Genomic DNA, 22,638 nt, shown 5'->3' with positions numbered 1-22,638 from the left:
AAAGACGATGAGTTTATCTCAACAGCAATAAGTAGCAGATGGATGGGATGTTTTACAAAGAGGCGAACATTCACAGGAAGAGAAGGTGCATGTAGCTTCAAAGCAGGAAAAGATGTCTAATTAAAACCAGTAAATCACTTCCTCTTTGTTGAATGGGGAAAAAGGAAAGGAAGCCAGATGGAATGACTTTACTGATTATCTAGCTGCCACTGGGAGACAGCCAGGTTGCAGTTATAAAGCGTTACATTTGTTATTAGCTACTAGATGATAAATTTGTATTGATTTCCCCTAAAGAGAAAGTGAGTTGAAGAGAGCAGAGATGTGCTTATAAGATACAGATGTAGATCCTACATAAGGGATAAAAAGATCTTGCTTTGGTGAAAAGAGATTAGCTGGACAGTATCCCTTAAAATCGAGCATTTAGCATGTGAACAGTAAAAAGAAGGAGACAGAATAACAAAAGAGGATAAATCTGAAACAGCTGCAAGTGGGAATGAAATCATACAGGACTTTCCAAGGATATCTCTTGTTGATTTTTAAATGACCTTAGAGGAATTGGCTGAAGAGTCCTGAATTCTCATAAGCTAATTGCAAGATATTATGATGCCATCTAGAAATTTTTAAAAAGATATAAACCCTTGTGTTTCACAGCTTAAGCCAATTCTGGTCTCATTTACACCAGTGAAAACAGTAAATTCTGTAGAAATCAGTGGAATAACTCAGGATTTATAGAAGTGTAAATGAAATCAGAATTTGGCTCAGTATATTGAAAATTAACGGGAAGTAAAGTTTTTTTTGTATAACTAAGCTACTAAAGAAAGGTAACCTACTAGGAATGCCAGTCCATTAAATGTCAGATTGGTTCATAATAAGTGAAAACTGCAATGTTCTTTCCAAGAACACCACCAGTTCAACAAGATACAATTTTCCCCACACAGAAGCCTGCAGACTTATTGATCTACCATCACTGGTGATACCTCACCTATAGAAATGACGAATCAGTCCCAGAGATGGAAGTGATCACAAAAATTTGGATCCATATTTAAAACTTCGCAAAACTTGGGTGAGGTAGGATTCAGCGTTTTGATTCAAGCCCATCTTTGAACATTACACAGATGCAGTATGAGAAAATATCAAAAATATGTAGTGATGCTTGCTGGTTCTAAACAGTTGACAAAATGAATGATTATTTCCGTGAAGGGCAGGTAGGCAATAACTAGCATGATAGCTTTATGTGGTTCTTGTTTTAAAATATATTTATTTCTAATTACAACTTTTGTCTGCCTGCCTTTCCCAGAAATAATCATAGTTTTCTCAACTTGCTACAAGCATCATTTATAAGTTGGCTTGTATATCGTGCACTGTCAGGCTTTTATCTTAAGTCAATTAAATTAATAAATATATTATCAGTGGCTTAATTTATGCTTGCTACATGAAAACCCAGTTTAAAACTAAAAAAGCCAGTCATAATAAGGATGTGTTGATAGGCATTTAAAAGATTTGACTCACAAATTTAGGCATTACATGGGAAACTTGGGATAGCAATGAAAAAAGTGCCTTAAACAGAGAAGCAGATGCACAGCTGGTTTAGAAAATTTATTGTTTTAGCTTTGAAATCAAAATTAGCAGCAAAAGAAAAGGTTTATTTACTCAAGAGAATTCAATTTATCCATTGTTTTAACATTTTATGCCCTAAGCAAAAGCTGCAGTTCTTTCTTCAGAATAGATTTGGCAGATTCCAGGCCATAGAGCCTGTGGTTTTCAGATTCAAGAAGCTGTAAATTTTATAACTCTGCGCCCTGCGGTCCGAGCTGCTGAGTGTTGTGTCTGAAGTCAGGTGGTTGGTGTGTTAAAGGTAGACATTAAACAGTTCTACAGAGGACCTGGAAATGTTTAAGAAGGTTGTTTGCCAACTGTAAATTTGGGAGCAAATGCCAGTTGGCTGAAAAGTCTCTGGAATGAGTCCAGTTAAGTAGACTGAAGCTGGAGGTCTTTCCAAATTTGTAGGTCTAACAACTTGGCTATATATGCAGGCTTTAAATATTGGGTTATTAAGGAAGGGCTTTATAGTGAATGTTTGAAAATATGACAGAAGAGCTATGTATATGCTTATTTCTTTGGCAAAGTGCAACTTTCCTTGATAATAACTTAGATGAACATTACACAATACGTTTTACATGAATGCCATGGAATATAAATTATATTTATGCAATTTTCAGTTATACAATACTTGGTCTGCAATATTTTAATACAGCTAGATTATATCCCCTGTTTCTAGGCTGAGCAGGGGTATAAGGAGGTATTAGATCCCTCTTTCCCCTTGCTCAGCATACCCAGCTCTTTAGATCCAAATCTGATGCAGAATGCAGTCCCTGTTCTCCCAGTATCTCCTGTGATCAAGTGGTTAGGAGGGTTCTAACTTATGCTTTTTACTGCCCAGAGTAGCCTGAGCAGGTATAAATAGGGAATTAACGTGTACCTTTTCACTAACTGCAGTAATTTGTTCTCCTTTATTCACCTTCGTCAACAGCTTCTAACACTTATTTTTAAAACCATCAGCAGTAAAACCAAGGCTGCACGTAAAAAAAAAAGAAAAAAATAGGTTCATTTGAAAAAGCAAACATTTGTAGAAATAAATAATATGTAATTAGTATTGGCAGTGCCACTTAGCATCAGGGGCCTATTGTGCTGGGCATTATATAATTACACAGTGGACATGATCTGGGACTCATCAATATGTTTCTGGCACCTTTCCTCTTGTGGGAAGGTCAGACAAGGTATGCTGCTGTTACAAAAGCCTTTATGAATCAATTTACATGTCAGATGGCAGCATGTAGCACAGAGGAGTCCTGGTTCATGATTGGAATGCCTAAATGCTACTGCAATAGAATTAATAAATAATAATTATTATTATTGAACAGCTTTTGTATGCCAACAAATCCTTCACAGTAGCCTTTCAGTTTCTTTTATAGGCCAAGCTGGTAGCACTCAGTGACTTGACGTGACCCATTGTAAGACCCTTACTCAGATGCTTATATCTTTGCCAAACTTCAATCATTTGGGCTGAGGTTTCTGCCTCAGGATTTGCGGGAGAGAGTAAAGTTTGTTTTCTTTTTTGGAAAATTTCAGCCAAAAGAGTTTAGCCATTTCTGAGAGTGAGGATGGGAGGAGGTGGGAATAATGTTTTGACCATGTTAAAAATTTGTGGTGACCTTTACTTGGAAAGCTGTAGTACTCTCCAGCTTTGGAGCAGGGATTTGAAATTTGGTATGGAGGTGGCCTTTATGTCAGAGATTTTCCCTTTGGCCAAGTTATAAACCTTTGGAAAAAAATCAGTTTGTGCATGTTCAGAAGAGACTTGCGAGAGCACTGTAGCTAAATTCCCCAAAGATTCTGTCTGCATTGAGCATGCTTCAGCCAGGGCTGAATAGGACTTTCCCTGCAATTGTAGTTCTAGGATGCTGTGGGCAGGACATGAGCACCAGAACTGAGATTGGGATTCTCAGTGCCCCCTTCTGATGCCTAGGCAGCAGCATATTCAGTCGCATGTTCCCAGAACACCAGACATGGGGTGCTGGTTGATATGGCATTGGCCTGCCCCTGCTGGCATGATCTCATATGCACAGTATATGCGAGGTCACACTGCATGTGGGAGGCCATTTTAAAGACTGGGCATACCACTGGCATAGCCATGCACACATGCTTTGGATGAGAGATCATGGCGGCAGGGATGCGGGAGCAACACATCATACATTATGGTGTCCCCCACATCTGGTTTTGTCTCAGTACCAGATGGAGGACAAACATTACAAAAGCAGGACTGTCTGGTTTAAGACCAGATGAGTGGCCTGCCTACCAGGCAGTGAGAAGGAGAAAACTGCCTGATTCAGATGCAGACGGGATAAGAGCCAGACCTGGGACTGAGTCAGGGAGTCTGGATGAACAGGAGGGAGACTGTGACTGGAGGTTGACGAGAGCATGAAATTGGACATAGGAGTTGGGGGTGGGCCCACTAGAGCCAGGGCTGGCTCCAGGGTTTTTGCTGCTCCAAGCAGCGCAAAAAAAAAAAAAAAAAAAAAAGCCGCGATCATGATCAGCTCTACTGCCGCCTCTTCAGAATTTGGTGCCAATTCGGTGGCTGGTCCTTCGCTCCCACAGGGACTGAGGGACCCGCCTCTGAATTGCTGCAGAAGACCCAGACGTGCTGCCCCTCACCGTTGGCCGCCCCAAGCAGCTGCTTGCTGGGCTGGTGCTTGGAGCTGCCCCTGACTAGAGCACACTCCCTTGCAGAGTCTGGAATGGAACCCAAGATCCCTGCATCTCAATTCCTCTGCTGTCAGCAAATATTTTAGAAAACCACTGGAAAAACTGTGTCTCTCATCCCTCTGTAGAGCTGGTCTACACAGCAATTCGCAACCTAGTGTTGTTATCAGTTACTCTGCTAGCTGAGGTGACTGGGATCTTTGTGGTGGATCTAAAGGTTCCAACCCTGCTTGTGGCTCGTGCAGGTGTCAATATGATGCTTCATGATAGAATTTCTGTTTATTCAGTTCGCTTTTTTAAAAACCTAGCAAATTATACACATCGACACATTACAAAAGTGTTATTAAGGTCACAAAATCATGCATTTGAAAATTAGGAGATGCCAGAAATAAGGTTGCAACACTAATTTTTTCCTCCTGCACCCACCCCGTGCTTGTGCATTATGATACAGTCTTTAATTATATGATCATATGCTATCTTTTGAAAGGACCCCTGCCTCATTCAGTGCACAGAATAGACTTGCTCTGGGGACAGAATAGGGCTGTACAGTGAAGGAACTTGTTTGTCTGTAAGACTCCTGCTTTATTTGTTACAGAAGCTGGAAGGTGTGTAGTGAATGAAGCAGGGTATTGTAGGAAGAAAAGGGATAGCCTTACATTAAAGGCAGTAGAATGCGTCCCTGGAGAATTGGATTCTATCCCTGCCTGTGACACAGAGTTACTGTGTGATGCTGGGCAGGTCACTTAAACCAAACATTTCACTGGTGGCCACTAATGGTGTGTTTCTCATTTTATGAAAGTCCAGCTTGAGACCATGGGGCGGATCTCTCTCTGCTGCAACTGAAATCAATTGGAATTGTGCTTTCAATATATAAAGTGCTCTATGATACCTACAATGAAAAAATCAGGTCCTAGGTGTCTCAGATTGGGCACCAGAAATTAAAGGACATTTTTGACTTAAATCTCTCTGTGCATCAGATTCCTATCAGTAAAATGGGGATGAAACCACCCTGTGATTTTACTGGGGTGTTGAGAACATTATTTAATGTTTGTGAAGCACTCACATGCTACAGCTATAGAAAAGTTGATGACAAAATGAATGGTTCTGCCCTCTGAGCATGGTTTGATGATTGTGCAGTAAATAAGGCATGGAGCCATACATTAAACAATGAGGATAAAACTAAATATAAAATAGCGGCTCATAAAGCAAACATCATCCATTGTGTGCACCAAAAAAGGCAGGGACATGTGGACAAATAGTATGTGATCATGTAATTAAAGACTGTATCATTATATATGCACAGAAAGGCCAAATTAAGGTTACACAGACAACCTTAATTCTAGTATTTCCTAACTTTCGAGTGTTTGACTTTGCAGCCTGAATAACATAGTTTTTCTGAGTAGTATTACTAGAAGTTGACACTTGATTCTATCTTCATATGTATACTGTAAACATTAATATTGACTATTCTTTAAAATGCGACAATGGATAATTACTTTAAATACTATTACACACATGCATACAAAACATATCTTAGTGTTGTCATGAATCAAACTCTGTGCACATAGCCATATGTTGTTTCCACCACTGGTTTCACATAAAATACCCAAACGTAAACTCATCTGAGTATTAGGTGTTTTGTATCTGAATCTTGCAATAAACCAGAGTATGCTATTATTCTGCTGGATGAATATATTTTGCCTGTTACAGACCTGAACTCCTATATTCCCAGTTTGGATCAATATCAAGATTCACAGAATGAAATAAAATGTCTGGCTGGTAGCAATGCAAAATATATCATCCATTTTTTTTTCTGCAGATTTAAATAGCACTCTGTCTAGATCCTTCATATGTTCAGCGTTATTGCACTGGAGTTCATGTACATTTCTTCTAATTTTTTCACTGTCATGGGTCATTTCTTTTTTCCAATATATACATTTTCAGAATAGTTTAAATCCCTTGACTGCCTTTAAAAATGTATTATGTTGCTCTTGATCATAAAAGATAAAATGAAAGTTTGCTGCTGATTTTTGAAACCCCTCTGTTTCGCAGTGACTTCTACCTACATAGATCTACTTGTGCAGACATTTGGTGATACTGACTGCCCACTATATTTCACTAATGTCCCTGAAGTAAGTTATTAACATAGACTGGAATCCTATTTTAAACTGTAATGCTTATCAAAAACTGTGGTTAGGAGGTGAATGGACCGCACCTGCTCCATATCATTGTAATGGCCATATTGTTCAAGGAGTAAAACTTAATAGAACACTGTAATTTTAGAAGTATTACATATGAGGCACAGTTTCTATTGAACATGGATATTAGTGTATTTTAGCTGCCAAAACTCCCCTATCTAAAAGAAATGTTATAAAAATGGAAATTTCTGCTTCAATTCAAATTTGAGTTCAAATATGTGTCAGGCTTTTATGAAGCTTGTAATTTTTTGTTGTTGTTGTTGGAATGACTGCAGTAAATTTTAGGAAGTTGTTCCCATGAAAGGTGCAATGTAATTCACCAGTAATATATTAAATATAGTGAAAACACACATCGAGGAGCACCACCAGCAGCCAGACCACCTGAATGAAGTGGCCACTGCATTATTATAATCAAAGACATGTTTTCTATAAAATGTCTACTGTGGGCCAGGTCTTACCAGTCCAAAAATAGGATGGGTGATATGCCAATGCACAAGGGAGCGATACAGACTTCCCCATCTCAGACATACTTGGGCAGATCCTTGGCGGGTGTAATTGTCATAGCTCCATTGACTTCAATCGCCCTCTGCCACACAGACTTCTCACCAGCAACTGCATTTGCTGTGGATTTACTGTGTGACTATAAGCATGCAGGAGTACCTGTGTAGCAGCAAAATAGCTATTTTGTGTCCCCAGGATCCAGAAGCAAGAGAGACATCTTCAACCACATCGACTCCAACCCTCACCCACATTCCTCCGTCATTTACTCAGTCTCTATTTCAGCAAGGAATTTAGCACTGGAGCAATGGGACTTAAATGCCTTGCTGAATTGGAGTTCAATGCTGGAAAGGATCAGCTAGCTTTACATCCTGCATAGCACAGGACACGGAGTTTCACCCAGCGTCAGAGCCTGTGGCTTCAAGCAAGCAGCTGAATCACCACAAGAAGAGTCCAGTACCCGTACAGAGCCCCAGTGGATTCAGGGATCCATGTTTTAAAGAGGCATTTATTCTGAGTAGCCAAGGAACATGTGGGGCAAGACCATACTGAGAAAAATATTTGTCATGATGCTCTTGGTGCCACCTCATATCAGCAGATGCTATTTCCACTTCCTGAACCTGATCTGACTTCCACTGAACTCAATGGACTCTTTCCATTGACTTTCAAGGGTGCTGACTCATGGCCCACATTTCGTGCACTATTCCACTGTGTTCCCTGTTACATGAAGTGCCATCCCCGCCAAGGTTTGGCCATATCACACCACTATTGGAACCAGGACATTTCAGTGTTACAAAGGTACATTTATCTGCAGGAGTTAGTTCTGAATACTCTTTCAGATATGTAACGTATAAAAATACTCCATATAGACATCTTTAAACATTCTCAGCTACCTTAGGAATTCCTGAATGTGCATATTTTTAATTCCCCTCTTTTTCCCCCTAAACTCTTTAGATCCTGTTACAAGGCAAAAATCCAGGTATTGCTTGGGAATACACATTCTCCAAGATCATCAATGAGAACAAGACATCTGCCAAAAGACATAGCTACTCCTGGGTGACAGTGCAGTCAGACTGCTCAGCTTCCTGTGGTGGGGGTAGGTAGCTCTCCTACATCCCTTTCTTTCTTTCTTTCTTTCTTTTTTAAAACACACTCCACTCCAAATCTCTGTAGCTTTGTAAAGGTCTAAAACATCATGTTCAGAAGGCAATATAGAGCATGTGTAAATTTAATCCAAAATAGCTGAATTCATCAGAGCCTAGCTCTGAAAGTCCATGTAACTGAATGATAAACCTTTTCTCTTGTTTTCCAGGAAACATTTTATTAAACATTTATTTATTTTTTCTAAATCCTGGAAATTCTGTCATTAAACCTAATTCTGGGCCAAAGAGTGGAGACAGGCAATAGGCATGGGAGAACAGGTAGAAAAAAAATCTAAGCGAGGCTCATGTAAATGTTTTTAAGTTTCATTGACATATTTACCAACAAATCAGTGGAACTACTCATGGAGTAAGGTGCTATTCAGCATGAGTAAGGGTATCAGAATCTGCCCCCCTGAAAGTAGCATACGGGTAAAATCTCTGTTTAAAAAATAGATAGCAGTAGCCAGAAATGTCTCTGTATTTCCCAGATTTCTCTTTGTTGTGCCCATGGATTGTATGTGAAGTATAAAAAAGTAAATCTATGGAATGCTCTTAAATCATTTGCAACTCCCAAATCAATGGACTATCTGTATATGGAATGATCCTAGTGTATGTTCCACAGAAAGTTTCAGTGGGGTTATTTGTGTGAAGTAGGGTGAGAAGACTTTGGCTCAGAATAAATTCACATGCAAACAAGAGCATACAGCTGTTTTGCACATTTACCAGAGTGTGTGTCAGAACTGCTTCATCAATTCAGAAGGCCCTGAAGTTCCAAATGGTTGGGGTCAGACAAATGCAGTTTTTCTATGATTAACTCTTAATATGTTGAACTCATAGGGAAAGTTCCCAATTGACTTTTCCAGCAAACATGGTTCAAAGTAGATATGCACCAGGAACAGCAGTCTCAAAGAATGTAAAGATAGCTATAAAGGTAGAATAAAAAGTTGACAAAAGGGTTTGATGGACAGTTTCTAAACACTAGAGAAAAGCTCTGAGAATTTTCTCTGCTTGTTTCTGCAGGTAGATGGAACTCAAAGAGTTGCTTTGTATTTGAGTCTTACATTTTGCAGATATCTACCTGTGGTTTTAAATTCTGCCAATGCAATGTTTGTCATAAAAATGTTATATCTGACTTCAGTGGCAGTCGTCACACCTATATTGCAGAAAAGTGAATTAACATTAATACAAGTGGCCAAACTGGCCCCACCCATGTTACTCCATTGATATCCATGGAATTGTACTATGGATGAGTCTAGTCTACATTATTTAACCTTCTACACTAATACCCTAAATATAAGGAGAAAATGTAACAATTTATTTTATTGTATATTTTTTTGATATTTCCTTAGGGCACATTACAGCAAAAGCTATTTGTTTACAAGATCATCGTACACGAGTTAATTTCTCCTTTTGTGGCCCAAGGACAAAGCCTTTAACTGAAACAAAACTATGCAATGCTAATCCCTGCCCAGCATTGTAAGTGTTATTTATTCCTGTAGCGTTACTATGTGTTTGTGTTTGCCATACTTTCTGATAGGCGCATAGAACTGTATATCCCGATAATTGGCTGTACCTTCCACTGCCATGATTGTTATATGAACTCAGCACATTTAGTGAAGTGAAATTTAATGGGATTTGTTTCCCTATCCAGGAATATGTTGGTGGGATATGTCAAAAAGATTTGCACTGTGGAATGGCCTTGTTTTAGTTAAAGTCTATAGTTTGTAATAAATTTAACACCCTTAAAAGTGGTCCAGTAATCGTTTGAAATTTCCTGCAAAAATTTAAAATTATAACACAGGACATTAAATCCAAATGGCAAATTATACAGTAGAGGCACAAAAAAATAGAGATAAGGTTTAAATAGCGGTAGAGTATCACGTGAGAGCCTCATATGCCTGCTTCAGCAGTTTCTTTGGGTTGCTTTAGCCACACTATTGTCTGAATACTAATTTTAAGTAATCTTCCTAACCAAACAAAATCTGTTTGTATATGACTTATCTTTTGCCAAATGTATTTTTATCCAATGGGCTCAATTTCTTATAGACGGAAAAAATAATCTCTGATGTTTCCAACAGTCATTTTTAGTTATTTATAAATGCCTTAATTTTGACTTGGCATTGTCGTCATATAACCTTTCTAAAATATAACATTTATTTTAATCATGCAACAGGGCCACGTATGCAACTGCCTTACTATTAATGGGAGCTTTCCATTTCCTTTGAAGCTAGTATGTCATACATACTGCTAATAAGAATTAATGGTGAATAAAAAAACATTTTTGACATACAGTATCATTCGTTCATGCTGCATTAAATTGATATTCTCGGATTCAGTAGTTTAAGATGGAGAGTTGATGAATTTTAATAGATTGTTTTGTAGCATAACACAGAACACAAACTTCAGAATATTTGGCATCCACTAAATGCATATTTGAGCTATGTATAGGGCCATATCTTCAGCTGGTGAAAATAGCTCCCTTGAGCTCAGTGGAGATTATATCATTTGAGGATGTAGGCCATAATGTTAGTGTGCAATAGCTTCCAATCCACTCATGCTGTAAATGCCCAGATATTTATTGAGAAATCAAAGAATAACAAGTGGTAAGCAGCAAATAAAACATATATAAATTTGGTAGGCATAATAGGCAAGAGAGAAGGACAAATGTATCTTACTTATCATTTAAGTCAACATGATATTGACATGACATCATAAAAAAAGAAGACAAAACTTTAAGGTTCAAGAACAAATCTTTACTGCACAATGAGAACAAAGACTCATTAATATGAGAAGGAACTGAGGAAGGACTACTCAGTTCATGCAGTAAGAATACACAGAGGCGTCGGAATTGCATACTATTTTGATTGGAGTGAAGGGCTGCCAAATCTAGTCATAATTATTGAGCTTATTTGAATTAATGGACGATGCTCTTGAAACATAGCCAAGATACTCTTGGAAAATAGCAGTTTACAAGAGGGCATAAAGCAGGTTTATTGCACTCTTCCATATGAAAAGGTAGATTTTCTAGACACCTACTGTATGTAGGCTTTTAAAACTAACTATTTCTTTTTGGCTAGTTTACCTATCAAACTGATTAGTACCATTAGTATAACTAATTAAAACATATAGAATTGATTAGAACCAAGACTTTTCCAGAAGCATATGTTTCAAGTTAGGCTACCAAGGAGAAGACAGTTCTTGACTCCTAGTATTGACTAGATTTACTTGAAATAAGTGTTATATTATTTTCCCAATTTGAAAAAAAAACCAAACATTTATTTCCTGACAATGCTATTGTCAAAAAGCAGAGAGAAATCCAGGCTGAGTGAAAGCAGGTTGTTAAGCAGGATGAAGGTCTCAGGTTTTTCAGATTCCCACTAGAGAGAGTTAAAAGGCAATCTCCATGTTTCTTTATTGCTTCCTTAGAAAAGACTTCCAAGCTTTCCAGATCCGTTTCCATATTTAGTCCAACAGCAGCAGACCACCACAGTCCTGAAATTGTATGGAATGCCTAAGGTGCATGATATATGTGTTAAAATTCCTTTGTCCTTAGATTTGGTAGCTTTAAACTTCCCACAGCTTTTGGTACCTACAAATTTGGATTGTGACTCAAGAATTCTTCTTTTCCCAGAGGAAATCTTCCAAGGGAGGCATCACACATTTTTAAACATGCAAATTAATTTTGATTTCACGCAGATCTGAAATACAGTCCAGTGAATGGTGCTCAACTTCCACATAGTTATAAGAGTTCAAATACTTTCTGTTTGATATAAGCAGCTGCTCTGGTTGCCATAGGGCTTGTGCTGTGATAGTGCATGGGAGAGTTGGTGGCCCATGCAGTTGTGAATTAAAAGGGACAATCTCTATAGGTCATATAATGAAAAAGTGTGAGAATTCCTGTTTTAAAAGATTCAGTTTAATTTCAGTGCTTGACATTGGGAGAAGGTTTTGAAGACTCATTAAGTTGATTGGATCAGTTGATGGTTCTCCCATAGGCAGAGGATTTGTTTATATGTTTCCTTGTGCTCTCGCCATCTGTTTGTTGCATCCACCTGCTGTCTATAGTCTTTGTGAGCTCTTTGGGACAGGGACTGTCTCTTTGCTATATGTTGTATGCCTAGCACAATGGGGCTCTGTACTCTAGTTGCCACTGTACTACAAAAAATATTACTCATTTTCCAAACTGAACCCCGACTGTGCAGTTCAGCAATACGTCTGAGGACGCTATGTGATTTTAAGTGACAGTATGCATCAGTGAACCTTGTCGGGTGATTGGATGATATATTTGGCCAATAGTAGTCAGCTGGTTAATTTGATATTGTTTTATTTAGATTTCAGATAATCTTGCTGGTTAAGCTGCCAAAAATATTTGTCTCAGGACATCATCTAAATCCTCTGAACTCTAATGACAGGGTTGTTGAATTTAGCAAGCCATTTTTTTCTTGCTTTATTTTAAAGATCCACAGAACTTTGTAAACAGATTTATTATCCAAAGCAAAGACAAGATAACAATTGAGAGGAAGACTAGAATTGGGCAGCACCAAGAATACACGTAGGTCCATGTGCATTAGCCTCCATGTGTTTATATATTGGGGGTTGCATGCATGGAGGATGAGCATCTGCAAAACGGTGCTTTTGAAAATTTGGTCCTTAGTGTTCTCCGTCTGCCATCCTGGCTTCTCCTTCAGAGTCTGTTTGGGTAGGTCCTCTCTTTCTTTTCCTACACTTTTTTAGGGTTTCACAAGGTTTTGTCCTTGGTCTCCTTCTTCTCTTTCCATTTGCTCGCAAGCCTTCAACTAATATCTCTACCTGGTCACATCTGACCTGTTTTACTCTACCATAACCTGTCCCTCTCTCTGGCTGCTCCTGCTGGAAGTCTCACCATCAGCTAAAACAGAACATGGCTTGAACCCACCAAGTTCCACAATATTCACCTGTGTAACAGCACCAGATTTTAGCGTGCCCTTTGTTCCTCTCCTCTCTCCTTCTGTTTGTTGCACTCACATGTTGTGTCTTGTTTCATATTAGATTAAACACTATTTGGGGCAGGGAATGTTTCTCTCCATATGGTTGTATAGCGTCTAGCATAATAGGATCCTTAATCCTTATTGAACCTTAGAGCATTGCCACACTGCAAATAAAAATAATAATTACTGGGAGTTTTTCCTGAGCAAGGGCTGCAAAATTTATTCTTGTTGCACTTCAAAATGTTCTTTGCAAATAGATTGCATGAGTCTTGCACAGGAATCTTGTCAAATTATCTAACAGCAACACCAGTCAAGTGGATTGAATAGATTGGATTTTACATTTGAACTTAGTCCTCGCTATACTGATTATACAGGGTGCATTATAAACCATGTGCTTGTAAGAAATAAATTTATTCTCTCCTGTAAGCTGGTCGACAGGTGAATGGAGTGTATGCAGCAAGTCTTGTGATGGAGGGCAACAAAGTCGCCCAGTTCAATGTGTCCAGAAGAAGACTTTTCAAAAGGAAGAGGTTGTAGCACATTCTCTTTGTCCAGTCAGCACTCCAGCCCAAGTACAGATATGTAATACCCAAGACTGCCCACCTGAATGGAGCCCTGGACCATGGTCTCAGGTAATTTAGAGAAATAGTCAAAATGTTTTCTTTTGCCAAAGTAATAGCAATATTGGTACTGAGTCCAGTGACAGAAGTAGCTGAAGTGAACGTGTACAGAATAGTTTTCTTCACATAGTTGTATCCTGCCTACTTTGGAAGGTCTGTGTAGGAAAATAATAAGCACAATCTAATTTGTTTTTAGATAGCGACCTTACTAAAAGAATCAAAGCATGGCTAGTATAAGTGGATGCATGGACTTGCACCTGCCTACCCTAATTTGGGATTTGTCCCACAATCTGTGGAGGGAAAATGAGGAGCTTCCTAGTACCCATAAACACAGCCACAGGATTCTCTGGTTTTCTGAAGGACAATACTCTGGTTTCCTTAAAGTCATAGACCCCACGCGCCTCCCCTTTCTGACATTAGTTCATACAGCAATATTAACATTTCTCAGAGAAGAAATACACCTCTACCTCGATATAACGCTGTCCTCAGGAGCCAAAAAATCTTACTGCATTATAGGTGAAACTGCGTTATATCGAACTTGATTTGATCCGCCGGAGCACGCAGCCCCGCCCCCCCCAGAGCGCTGCTTTATTGCATTATATCCGACTTCGTGTTATATCGAGTGGCATTATAACGGGGTAGAGGTGTATCAACAGAAGTACCACTAATGGAAAAAGAATGAGGTTAGAATGGCACGAGTGCACACGCATTTTTTAAATGCGGGCAGATGAAGTTATGTTTTACTCAATGATACGTGTAGTAATCACATATTTACTTTTGTTAGTGTAGCCCATTCCAAGTAAGTAATTTAGTAGTGCAGTAAATTACTATTAGTGTCATAAGTCAGTAGCAGTGGGCCCCCAGGGACATTTCTGTGTGTACACACCCTTTTTCAGAAATGTATGAAAAGCATGAACACTCTGAAGTTAATTTCTGCTATTTTTGCAGTGATGCTGGTGCTGGCACATAGTGAGTGTTAATTTAAGAATAAATGAACTGATGTGGAAACTGACACTGTGGACCAATGTCAAAAGAAGCAAAGTCCATTTTAAGTTCTTCTGTCTTCATTTAATGAGCTACAAGAGTAATAGAAATCTGTTGTAAAAACTACTGTTTTTTAATTCTAGTACTCTTTGTGAGAGTTAGAGAGGACTGGATCTAGGTGGTCACTGCCACAGAGGATATAATGCCTTTTAAGGAGACCAGAACTTCTCATTATCCTATCACATTGCACAAGAAGAACAAAGCTACTCAGTGGGCTGTAGTATTAAAACAGTCAAAAGGAATTACTATTTGCTTTTCAGTGTATAGGCAAATCTCTTGGGATTCACTGTTGCACGAGGTTATGAAATCAGATATGGCTAAAATTTTAAAGAATATGGACAATGTTTTCAACACTAACAAAGTCTGCAGTTACATAAACAAAAATAAAGGAAATAAAATATCATCCAACATGACTTAAATTGAGTCCCTGCAATGAGTTGAGAAGGAAATTGGTCCACATGTACACAATCCCCCAATTGGCAAGATATATGACAGAGGTTTCTGAGACTTTAAGGTATATGGATATCACCTTTTCGTGCTTTCCTCTGAAACCATGAGTCTAGAAACTTTCTGTATTAAAAAAATTAAAACTGAGCTCTGCATGTATTCATGCAGCTCCAGCAACCGGTTCTTTAAGAAAAATCACCAGTTATCATACAAGTTGGTGACACTGGATTGGAAACTGCCAAAAACTGCATTTATGCAAGATCAGATGAGCCAAGGGTTAAATGTAGTGGCTCTTCTGAATGATACTGCAAAGTTAGATCCATTTGGCTTTTCAGATAGATATAAAGATATTGGGTCTGATTTACCCTGCAGTACTCTGGTTTTATGCTGATGTAACTTCACTATGCTCTGTCCAATTACTCTATCTTTTTACCCTTTTCAGTCTCTTAACATACAGGCATCCCAACTGGGAGACAGGACAAATATACTGTAAACTTGTAATTTATCTTAATTTTAAAAATAATAATGCTCTTCTCCCTTTGAATAATCTAAAAGCAATTAAGTTTAAAACTTTATTTAGCTTTGGTCCTGAGACCAAAAGAAAATATTTATAAACACAAAGGTATCAAACATCAAAAGGTGTGTTAAAAGGTTTTGTATTTGTAGAACTATTTTGTAAATGGTTTGTTTCTACATCTTTTTCTTAGAAATAAAAGTGTCAATTCTAGTTCCCCACTACCACCACCAGCTGGGAGTCTTACAGAATGTATCTCTGATATCTTAATGAAGGTTTGGGGTGTTCAGTCTTTAACAAAGTCTTCCTTTGTCCACAGTATTCATTAGTTATTGATGCTAAACAGTTATCCACAAAGATAAAAAAATCGAAGCGTGGGACTAAAGATACCTTTTCCTTCTCAGTTATTCATCTTTTACTTTTGGCTTTGATATTGTCATCTCATTGTCATGCATTCATCAAGGTTATTCAGGACCTGAATTTTTAATGTGAAAAACAGATATGAAAATAGCTTTTCTTTGGGGCAAGAAGGAGGGGTGGGCAGGGCTTGAGAACCTTTCAGATTTTCTTTTACATCATACAGAAGCAAAAAGAAAAAGCCAATCTTTCCCCCTTTGCTATACATCTGTGAATTTGCTGTTTTGCTTTGGGATTTCCAAAGACATTTTAAAAAATTAGGCAAAACTCCTATCAAAATATAATGGCAGTTGGGCACATAACTTCTTTAGGTCTCTCTGAAAAGCTCAGCCTCCGTCTATCATGTTGCAAACTTTAAATAAATACATAAAAGTGTATCCCTCATAATGTCAAATCTCTTCACAGACAGACAGGGAGAACGCAGCTCAGTTTATGGGAAGACCACAAATCCAAGCTTTTCAGCAAGCACAGGTTTCTGTGCATTGAGTTTGGATAGAATGTTTTAAAAATGTCCATAATATGCACTTTGGTAGCACAGTACACAGGCTTTTACATGCATATTACTAACCTAATGAACTCTGGTAAAAAAAATAACAAATAAAGTACAGGATGCTAGGAAATCTGCAGTTATCTCAGGACTTTCACAATTCTGCAATTTCTGCTCTAGAATATATTCAGTTGGTGCATTTTGTTTCAGCCACAAAATGCATATTTTAGATTTTAAATCAGCATAGTAACAAATAAAAAAATAAGAATAACTCAATATTTATAATGTTTTCTAACCACAGCCAAAATGTCCCAAGTTCCAGTCATGGCTTTGCCAAATAACTTGCTTTGTGGCTTTGACTAGCGCTGGCCCTAGCATAAATTGGAGTAGCTGGCTGTGGCCCTGAAGGGCCCAAACACTAATTGAGAATTGGAAGAGTACAGCTGCCATCTCCCTCCTCCCGTCCTCTATGCCAGGGTGGGTTTGGGTAACATAGGAACCCACTAGTGTAGCTTTACACTTGCTAAGAGCTCCTTGCACTGGGGGGATTCTCAGGTGGGTTATTAGGGCCAGATTTCAGCCCCTCTGTGTTGCCAGGGGCTGAGAGAATCTCTCTCTCTGCTTCAGTTCCCCATGTATAGAACAGAGAATGCTTATCTTCCTTACTAGAGGGCTGTGAGGGTTAGTTAAGGCTACACAATAAAATGTTTAACTCCAGGTTTGAAAAATGAAAAGTGCCACAGAAGTATGTTTATTACATTACATTTTCCATAATAGAATTACAGGTTTAAGTTAACAGCAGTGGCTACAGATAAGATTCATTATGGCTTCTGTGTTCTGCTGTAAATACAAAAATGTCAATTTTAAGTGCCCCAAACTCAAATGAATATTTCTTTCTGCCAAAGTGTTCAAAGACCTGTGGGAGAGGCATTAAGAAACGGGATGTCCACTGCAAAAGCACCAGCCCTTCCAAGCTGAAAATCTTACCAGAAAGTATGTGCAGCAGAGATCCCAAGCCAGAATCCCAACAGATCTGTGTACTAGGACGATGTCCCAAAAACGATCGGCTCCAGTGGGTGGTTTCTTCTTGGAGTGAGGTACCGTACCACAATCCGAATGACTGACTTGCTCTCTGCGGAGTTCATAAAAGAGTACTGAAACACTGGCATGCACGGAGCGTATGAGAGAAAAAAAGTGCCATGGATTCAGTAAGGGTCATGATCTGATGAAAATACAAACTCTGGATCAGACATTTATAAGGGCTTTGCCTGTAACTAATATAGTCTAATTTTTAAAAAAGACTAGTAATTTCTAGGACCTTACTTTTTAGGTGCCCTACTTAAAACACTTGGAGAGGCCTGATTTTCAGAACGTGTTAGGGCACCTTCCCTCCCTTTAAGGTGTTTCAATTTGGGTATCTAAAGATTAAGGCAAAGTCAATTTTGAAAATGTATGTCTTCATGTCTCAAAACACTTGGCTGTATCCTGCTGTCAGTGTGTATGCCAGACTGCCCCTGGTGTCACAGTGGTTTCCAAGATGGCAGAATTTATACTAGTATGGAAACATTTTCCCATGATCTTATGTTTTTATTTTCCATGATGCATTCATATTCCATAAAAGTGTGTCCAGTCTTTAGTGGAACTGGTATTAATTTACAGCAATGTATTATTTTAAAAGCATGCACTTTGTTTTTTTAGTGCTCAGCCTCCTGTGGCCCAGGTATTAAAAAGCGGGAAATGAAGTGCAGCGAGAAAAGCCTCCATGGAAAATGGATCACTTTCCCTCAGCGAAGATGTCGGAACATAAAGAAATCAAACATAGAACTAGAAGAAGCATGTAACAGAGGGGCTTGTCCATTTCAGAGGCTATACCGCATGGTGTCCGGATGGTACTCCTCACCCTGGCAGCAGGTATGAGAAAAAAAAAGTCAGCCTGGGTTATTTGGAGTAGGTTCCTCCTTTCTCTCCCACCTCAGTGCTTTCCATTCCCAATGCCACTTTCTCTTTTGGCATTTATGGAGTCAGTAGGGAGTGCACAGTCCTTTCTGTGTGGTAGATCTAACACTGTTCTCCCACTATTGGTCACTGTGAAATGAAGAACCTCAGATTCATCACATGGGTGAATGTACCCTTAATGACCAGACCAATAACCATCCCAGTTCAGTCCTCTTTGAACACAACCACACATTGTAGTCAGCTAATGTCAAAGTTAGAAATATCAGGCCAAATTCTGTTCTCCATTACATCCATGCAGCCCCATTCGGCTAACGTCGTAATAGGGCATAATGTAACCAGTGGGTTGGAATGGCTGGTATGTAGGCAGTCCACTGGGACATGGTGAAGCCAGTTTGCAGACAGCATGGGTATTTGGTGAAACACCTTCTGAATCATGGAATAATGTCCATAGAAACTGCACAAGCAAACCATGCAGGGTTGTGCAGCAATTCCAAAGAGAGGGCTAGAACATAGTATAATCAGCCATAATGGGACTGTTGCATCTTAATGTTGATAGCCCACAGGTGTCTTCTGCATATAGTCATAAGAACATAAGAATGGCCATGCTGGGTCAAATAATGGTCCATCTAGCCCAGTTTCCTGTCTTTCAACAGTGGCTGGAGTCAGATGCTTCAGAGGGAATGAAAAGAACAGGGCAATTATTAAGTGATGAATCCCATTATCCAGTCTTAGCTTCTGGCAATAATCCATAGAAAATCTTGGACCATGCCGATATTTTGGTATGATGTAGCTGGTTCTATATTACTACATTTTGGTGTAGCTAGTTCCTTTATGCTAAAATTGAAGAATCTAATCTGTTACTTATGGTGTCCCTAGCCTCTGCCAGAAGCTGGGAATGGGGCGCAGGGGATGGATCACTTGATGATTACCTATTCTGTTCGTTCCCTGTAAAGCATCTGGTGTTGGTCACTGTTGGAAGACAGGATACTGGGCTAGATGGCCATTCTTATGTTCTTACATGTGCTGCAGCTGCACTACATTCTATGCCATTTCCAAACTCCATCTTTCCACTCTTCTTGAAAGTGCACTATAGATGAACCATTACATATCTATATTCTCAAGTATTAGAGCATCTGCACAGATTGTCTGGAATTCCTTAAATACTATGATTAATTACTGGATCACCTGTATTTGTTTCTACATTCTTGCAAACAAGCTTCTGTATTTCTGGAACTTATCTAGATTATGAGTCACATATCTATAAGACACATATTCGTTTAACATTGTATACTTGCAACAATGTATGCCTGACAGTTGTAATCAGATATACCCATTACATCTGTCTTAAAGACATACTTTTCATGAAGCATGTGCAAATAAAAGACTCACTCACTTTATTTCCACAATTATGGGTTCAGTGGGAATTTTACCTGTGTTGGGACAGCACAACTGGGCCCAGAGAATCAAGTTTCAAAAGTCATCTCCCATTTAGATCCCTAAATAAGTAACCGGGATTTTCAGAGGTGTTCAGCGCAAGTTGGATACTGGGCTCTTTTGAAAATCTGGCACTTGCTTTAGTGGCTCAATGGAAGCTGAGCTCACTTGAAAATCTGGCTCTGACTGTGGGTGCTGAGCTCTTTTGAAAATTTGGCCCTTAGGTTCTTTACAATTTGTAGGCCTCATCACAAAGCTCTGGATAGTCTTTCCATTGACTTTCAAGGGCCTTGGAAGACTATCTGTGTTATAGAATGTGGCTTCTCATCTTTCCTTTTCTGCAGTGTACAGTAACGTGTGGTGGGGGAGTGCAAATCCGGAGTGTGCAGTGCCTCCAGCAGGGGCAACCAGCAACTGGGTGTCTGCCACATCAGAAACCAGTGGTGTCTAGAGCCTGCAATACTAACTTCTGCCCAGCTCCAGAGAAAAAAGGTAAAACACCAAACTCTGCGTTGTGAATTACATTCAATGGTGGGTTTGATTGCTTGAAATTGTATAACCTGACAAACATCATCTTTGCCAGGTATGTTCTCAGAATAAATGTGTGGGGGTTATATTTTCCTGTGTAAATCCCACATTGCACTCTGTAATATATTAAATTTGGAAGTGCATCACCTCTCTTTTCACAAGCAGACATAAGGGGCTAACTGCTAGATCTGATATGTTCAAGATGGACAGATATTTTTAAAAGCAGGAACATGTTGAATAATAAAGGATATGTACCTTTTTTTTTTTTTTTTTGCTGTTCGGGTTTGAGCTGTTTCTCTGTCTCCGGTTAAGTAAAGATCAGGCTGCACTGTGCATTACCTTAACTTCCACCCTCTTACAGTGAATTCTGTTGATGGGAGCATCCTATAGAGACATTGGCATAAAGTTAAAATAGTGACTTTTCTGTAGAGCAGTGGCAAACTGTTCTTGCAGCTGCTGAGCAGAGGCCCCTCATAGCTTCAATTTTCTTCCATTTGTCTCTCTTTGGCTCCCAAGTCATGATGAATAATAACAAAAGTAAGACTCAATATGTACAACCCTGAAGTTTTTCTTGTAGCTGTCACTTATGGCCCAGTTATGCCTTGTAGGCCCAGCTTACAGTGCTATTCATCCCAGCATTCCAAAATACTTTACAAACATTAATTCTCAAAAGACCCCTGGTAAGGAATTTTAGTGTTATTATACCCATTTTACAGATAGGAGCTGAAAATAGAGGTGATGCCCTGGTTAAAAAAACAAAAGCCAGAGCCAAGTCATAGCTGACTTTCTTCAGGTCCTAAAGTAAGTTCATAGCAACACTTGCACAAGAACACAGGCATTCTTACTCCCTGTCTCCTGCTCTAACCATCAGACAATATTCTCTCTCACCCATTTTGACTCCTGGAGCTTCACTGTGTGTGGAAAATCTGTAAAACACATTGATATGTCAGGCACCAGGCCTTTGGGAAACATAATACTGCATGAGCCCAGGAAGCAAGACAGATACAGAAATAATATCAATACTGTTTTATTTGTGGGGTGTGCAAAGTACATCCTCAGGATTCATCAGTCAGCTGCAACCAGCCTGGGTTGGAGGAATGGATGAATCAGGCCTAAAAGGGATAAGTAAATAACTGAACGATTTTGAAAAGTGACTAAACAGTTCTAAAGACTCAGAAATTAGTTCCAAATCTTCTGGGAAGTTCTGCTGTGCTTCAGAATTTGTTCTGTGAATGTATTAAATCACTTTCTGTCATGGTATAGCAAACCCATCACCCCGCAACATGCCTCCCCCCAGCCATATTTCATGTCTGGGCTGGTATCTGTTATTCATTTTGGTCTTGGCCAGTTTCTCTTCCTCCCCACAGCTGTAAGAAGCTCTTTCCCCTGTTTTGTAACTGGTTCTTCAGACTCTGGAGATCAATTATCTCTCCGCTGCTCTCTAACGCTCCATCCAAACCCATGCATGGAGAAGGGGCCAGCCATACTGCAATCACATGGAAGCAAATCACTCTCAATTAACAGCCACATAGCTCCAGCTCTGTGAGCTATTAGGGAGATCATGGAGAAGAAATAAACATTTCAGGGAGTGTTATCATGCTCTGCTAGACAATTTGGGTCTCCCCTCTAGCAATTTTTTCTCATTTTCATCACTCCACCAGAGACAGTAACAGGTACTGTAGCATATAGCCAGGAAATCCAAGATACTTGGAGCATCTTAAAAGGAAAACTGCATTTTTTAAAGAAATTGACGTTCATGAAAATGAGGGACCATACTAACTGGAATCAATGAAAGTCTTTCCGTTGACTTCTTTCCGTTGACTTCAGCAGTCTCTGGATTAGGTCCTAAAAGTAATTCTTTTCAAGTGCCTAAATCCCATCTTCAAAAGTGACTTACGTGCCATGGTTTCTGTTATGTTCCATTGACTGTGAATGCTCCCACATGCCAAAGTCACTTTTGAAAATGAGATTCAATCACTTATTAAAATTTACCCTAAGTGACTTAGGAGCCTGACTGGGTTGGAGAATGTGCTGTGAGAACTTTCCACTCATCATTCTGCATATGCCTCTCAGTCAACACTTGCAATGCCCTTCCCCTTCAAGTCATAGTCCTCACTTGAGCA

At 39.2% G+C, this 22,638-nt stretch overlaps 1 protein-coding gene and 1 long non-coding RNA gene across 3 annotated transcripts in view; one reads left to right on the top strand and one right to left on the bottom strand.

The window, feature by feature from the left end:
* Positions 1 to 22,638, top strand: part of ADAMTS18 (ADAM metallopeptidase with thrombospondin type 1 motif 18) — a 63,149-nt gene that overhangs the window by 37,285 nt on the left and 3,226 nt on the right. For both annotated transcript variants that reach the window (XM_030582135.1, XM_030582136.1), the window contains 6 exons: positions 7,914 to 8,055; positions 9,451 to 9,577; positions 13,496 to 13,700; positions 17,503 to 17,694; positions 18,296 to 18,508; positions 20,332 to 20,479. In XM_030582135.1, coding sequence (XP_030437995.1) covers positions 7,914 to 8,055; positions 9,451 to 9,577; positions 13,496 to 13,700; positions 17,503 to 17,694; positions 18,296 to 18,508; positions 20,332 to 20,479 — 1,027 coding nt within the window. The remainder of the gene's footprint in view (positions 1 to 7,913; positions 8,056 to 9,450; positions 9,578 to 13,495; positions 13,701 to 17,502; positions 17,695 to 18,295; positions 18,509 to 20,331; positions 20,480 to 22,638) is intronic.
* LOC115660592 overlaps positions 21,543 to 22,638 on the bottom strand; it is a 35,174-nt gene continuing 34,078 nt past the window's right edge. The window contains exon 3 of the long non-coding RNA XR_004002850.1: positions 21,543 to 21,627. This is a non-coding gene — a long non-coding RNA (uncharacterized LOC115660592). The remainder of the gene's footprint in view (positions 21,628 to 22,638) is intronic.

Source organism: Gopherus evgoodei, chromosome 12 (genome assembly GCF_007399415.2).
Source record: "Gopherus evgoodei ecotype Sinaloan lineage chromosome 12, rGopEvg1_v1.p, whole genome shotgun sequence".
Classification (NCBI taxonomy): Eukaryota; Metazoa; Chordata; order Testudines; family Testudinidae; genus Gopherus; species Gopherus evgoodei.
This window is presented reverse-complemented; position numbering and strand designations above follow the sequence as displayed.